Source organism: Lissotriton vulgaris, chromosome 11, assembly GCF_964263255.1.
Source record: "Lissotriton vulgaris chromosome 11, aLisVul1.2, whole genome shotgun sequence".
In the NCBI taxonomy this organism is placed as follows: domain Eukaryota; kingdom Metazoa; phylum Chordata; class Amphibia; order Caudata; family Salamandridae; genus Lissotriton; species Lissotriton vulgaris.
Window position 1 is genome coordinate 578,467,211 of NC_141699.1, and position 4,415 is coordinate 578,471,625.

At 45.0% G+C, this 4,415-nt stretch overlaps 1 protein-coding gene across 1 annotated transcript; it reads right to left on the reverse strand.

Moving 5' to 3' along the window:
• Positions 1-265: 265 nt before the first annotated feature.
• On the reverse strand, positions 266-739 carry LOC147683167 (ER membrane protein complex subunit 6-like). The gene has a single exon (XM_086944796.1). It carries the CDS (start codon positions 635-637, stop codon positions 266-268), a length of 372 nt encoding a protein of 123 aa, XP_086800922.1. The 5' UTR covers positions 638-739.
• Positions 740-4,415: the final 3,676 nt, after the last annotated feature.

Below are 4,415 nucleotides of genomic sequence, written 5' to 3' on the forward strand. Positions count from 1 at the left end.
TGCGTGGTAAAAGCATGCGTTGTAAAAGCATGCGTAGTAACGACATACATCCGTTTTAAGGAGCTATTGGCCAGGCTAGTTCTAAATGTGTGGTCAAGGGGTAAATATTTCATTTAATTAGAGGAACAGAACTGCATGGCATTAAGTTACTATTACACAAGAAGACAAACAATTAGAAATTAATGAGGAGTCTTGGTCTGTCGATTAAATGAATTGAGTAATAGTCCTCAAATTTCATTAAAAACATTTCAGAGGATTTATCGCTTTAATATACATGCACCATGCCATACAAGAAAGTCCAGAAAAGGACATAAGTGAATAGGCCTCCAACAAGCCCTCCGGTGAAGAGTGGTCTTCGGGATTTAAAATATTTGTTCCACCGCAGGCCAGATTTTATCACCAACAGTAGAGATAGGAGAAACGAAGCCAGGAAATAAAAGACAAAGCCATACATGCCAGTCAGACCCAGAATTCCTGCTGCAGCCCCCGACAAGGCAGATACAGATGTCCTGCAATAGTCCAAAACGGCAGCATTGCCTCGCACTGCAGCTTCACTGATGAACTGAGGGCCTTCACACTTCATCGCCAAAGCTGCCATTGCTGTAGATGGTTTTAACTGCAACAGCAAATACCCCATTCAAGGGGTCACCAGGAACTTCCAGCAGCCTCAAGTTCGGACGCCGGCTCAATAAAACGCAGCAGTCCGAGTCTAATCACTGAAAAATCAGGAAGTCGCCCATTTGACGCAAGGGGAGAATATAAAGTAGATGCATGCTACAATAGAAGCACACCGTAAGCTAATGTTGCGTAAATATTAAAAATAAGACATTAACATATGACTCAGATCACCTTTTTAGTTAGATCCTTAGAATTCGACCACAGGCAATGGACAAGGAATTGATATGTTTGAAAATAAACTTCGATAAAATTCTGGATTACACATTGTTTGACTAGGGGCTATTTATGAGCCTGCCATAGACAGATTCCGGTCAGGCAACATGAAGAGGGACCCAATGATAAAAAATGCCACATTTTGTGGGCAATGTTTCCCATCATATTAAATCTTCTTATGGGTATTATCATGAGCAAGGATCAGACGATACCCACAGCCTCTCCTTGGCATTTTAGGGCCAATTGTGTTATTTAATGAGGATGAGAGCAGGGCCGGACAGGCATTTTATTCCACCAGGATATTCCCCAGTGTGTTGGAGCCCTTGGAGGAGCGTTCTGAAAGCCCAGGGCAGCTCCGGTTGCCTCTGTCACTTTCCCCAGCTCCATAAGGTTAATTGCTGCAGGCACATTGCAGTTTCAAAGAGAAAGAGTGGGAGGGTGAAAGAAAGCAATCTGAGAGGGAGAAGAGAGAGAAGAGTGAAGAAGAGAAAGAGAAAAGAAGGATGGAAAGAGACAGATTGTGCAAGGAGACAATGGAAGTGGGGGTGGTTTGGTCGTTTTCACACTAGGAGCAGCTCCCAAACCAGCACGCGAGCACATCCCAACCAGTCTGGAACCACGATGAAACAAATTGGAACTCAGCCAAGGTCGCTTCAACAAGAAGGACTTGGGAACCTCACCTCTTGACCCGTAGAGGGGAAGAAAGCAGTCAAAATTTGTATACATTGTATTGGTCCTATTGTGAAATATGGGTGGGAATAAAATCTTGGAAAAGTAAAATTAAGGGGCGGGAATATTGAACAAAGAACTAAAGAAAAGCATTACATCAGTATGGTGTGATGACCTCTCCCCATCTTCTTGTCCAATCAGAAGTAGGGGTTTTCACGAAAATTGAAACATTGTGGGTGGTACATACACGTAGAATAGTATAACTAAGGTAGGCTTAGTCAGTTAGAAGTCAGTCTCTCACTGACCCATCACCAATGCAGATGACGGCAGATGCCACAGAGGTCAGAGACGCTGTTCGAGCACTCTGATAGAAGAATCAAGAGAGAAGAGACGGAGAGAGAGAAGTCGGAGAAATTGCTGTAGAAGACGTACATCTAGAAGGGGAAAGAATCGAAGAGAGCAGTACCAGAGAGGGGTGTGACGCTGGCTTTGCACTTAGAAGAGGTCACCTATCCTGTCCAGAACCTGTCCTAATTACAGCTCCTTGGCCAGGGGTTGGTCCTCACACCATTCTAGGTAAATATAACCCTGTGTAGTATGTCCTTGTGCTGCCCTCTTCTTCTACCCTTTCTAGGCACTGTCATCATGAAATTTTAACCAAAACTTTTTTGCCCTATATTTTGATAAATTTCCTTGAGAAATCGGTGTTTAAACATGTATTGGTATCTGACTCACAAAATTATTCACTAGATAAAACTTTAAAACTCTTCCAAGTCTGTGGTCATGTAATGAAATAAAAGTAAATGTCATTTCTACTGATTCTGCTAACAACATGATCTATTGACCAGAGAAAAATTAAGATTCAAGGTGATGAGGTTCGTAAGAATTGAGATAAGGGTAAATTCCTTACGAAGGAAAACATAGAATCTTGATTTCAGCGGTGATTATCAGCTTATGTGTGAATGTTTATGGGCCCAGGTGAGTATGGTAATTCATGAGTAACCCAAGCTGGTAATCCCACTGGATCAGGCCATTGCTGCTGAGTGGCAGCAGCGAGCAGTCCACTCAAACTTAAAATGTGCATGTCTCTTTGGCTGACTTTCTTGCAATGGCCAGCCAGACATGCACATTTTAAACCTCTCTTACCCAGCTGTCATGGACAGCTGGGTTTGAAAAAGAACTGGCCTCCAGTGCACTCAAGAGTGCTGAGAGAGGCCGATCCCTCCAATCCTGACAATTCTCTCATGCTGGCTTACAGCATGAGAGCAGCACCTGGATTGGTTAGGGGAGTCGTTGAGGGCCCCGTGCTAGAGGCAGAGCCGAGGAGAAGAAAACCAGATCAAAGAGGACGTTCGTGCGGGAAAGAAAGTGCGTATTTATTTTCTTTATTTAATAAGTGTGTATAAATTTGCATGTAGTCACCCACCCACTACCTATTTGCCCGGCTCCCCTCTCTCTAGTGCTGCCAGCCGCCACTGATCACCAGGGCTGCTTTTACTTCCCAGTCTGGCCATGGACTGGAGAATCAGAATGGGGAAAGGAGGGGATGGCGATTGGACGTGAAAGAATAGAACGTGGAGGCCGCCAAAGGAAGAGACAGATACAAGTTCCCAATGCCTATAATCAGAGCCCCATTCAGCAGCGCTGACCTGCTGGGAAATGATTGTTCCTGAGTTGTTTCAAATCAGTGGAAAGAGGCGGCTTTGAAAGGTCATCATCGAGTGCCCAGCAGAGAGTACAGCCCCGAGTAGCGGAGCTGCCGATGGTGTCATGAAGAGTTCAGGCGGTGAGGAGGGAAGAGGGAATGCAGGTGAGGAAGTCAGTGCAAACATAAAAAGAGACAACTGATTCAGACTTTATGGAATGGAGAAAGGAAACATGAACATATGAGGTCATAGAGGCAGGGAGGGAGAATGGAATGGAGGATGGAAGTAGAGGAAAAAGAGTAAAGTGGGGAAGTGTGACGAGAGAAGGAAGAGATGTAGAGGAAAGCAGAAGAGAGGTTGGAAGCAGGATAGTGGGTGGGAAAGGAGGTGGAGCAGTGAACAGACAGGGTTGAAATCAGATAGTTGGAAAGGAATTAGAATGGTCTCTTCCCCTCTCTCTATTTTCTCCACTACCTCTACTCTCCATCTTCTCCATCCTACATCTCCTTACTCTGCACTTTCTCTCCCTTTCCCTTTCTTACATCACTCTCCTCTGCCTTTCACCTTTCTGCTCCTTCCTTCTTCTCCTTTATATCTTTTTCCCACCTCTCTCTCTTTATTCTTCTCTTCTTTCTCCTTTGTCCCGTCCTACATCTCTATTTACTCTTTTCCCCTATGCGTCTCTTTACATTTAGTTCACTTCTCTTCTTCCTTTTCTCCTTCCTCCTTTTTCCTCTGAGTTTCTTCACTTACCATTTCTCCTCTCCCTTCTTCCTCTTTACATTTTTCTTCATGTGCTTCTCTCTCTTCCGTTCCTAACCCTTTCTCTCCTCTGTCGTGTACCCTCTCCCCTCAACCACCCCTTATCTTAAAGCTTCTCTCCTCCCCTTTCCCCTCTCTTTCTTTGATCGTATATCTCCTTTCTCGTTCTATTCCACATTCTCCCCTCCCTCCCTCCCTCCTTCTATTGCTCATTTTCGTCTCCCTCCGCTCTCCATTCTCCCAGACCCCTTTCTTCTAGTTCTCTAACCTGCTCTTTCCCCTCTCTGTTAATACTTCGCCTGCCCCCTCCCTCCACCCCCTCCCCCCCCCGCCCTCGCATCTCCCCAATGTCCTGTTAACAGATTTGTAAAACGCCTATTTCACATTACAGAGAGATACATGTTCACGGCTCTCTCTCGCCGATTCCTCCAAACAAGAGATTATCCC

Bases quoted from the DNA above. Each gene is read 5' to 3' on its own strand.
- LOC147683167 (XM_086944796.1), bottom strand. From the start codon at position 637: ATGGGGTATTTGCTGTTGCAGTTAAAACCATCTACAGCAATGGCAGCT.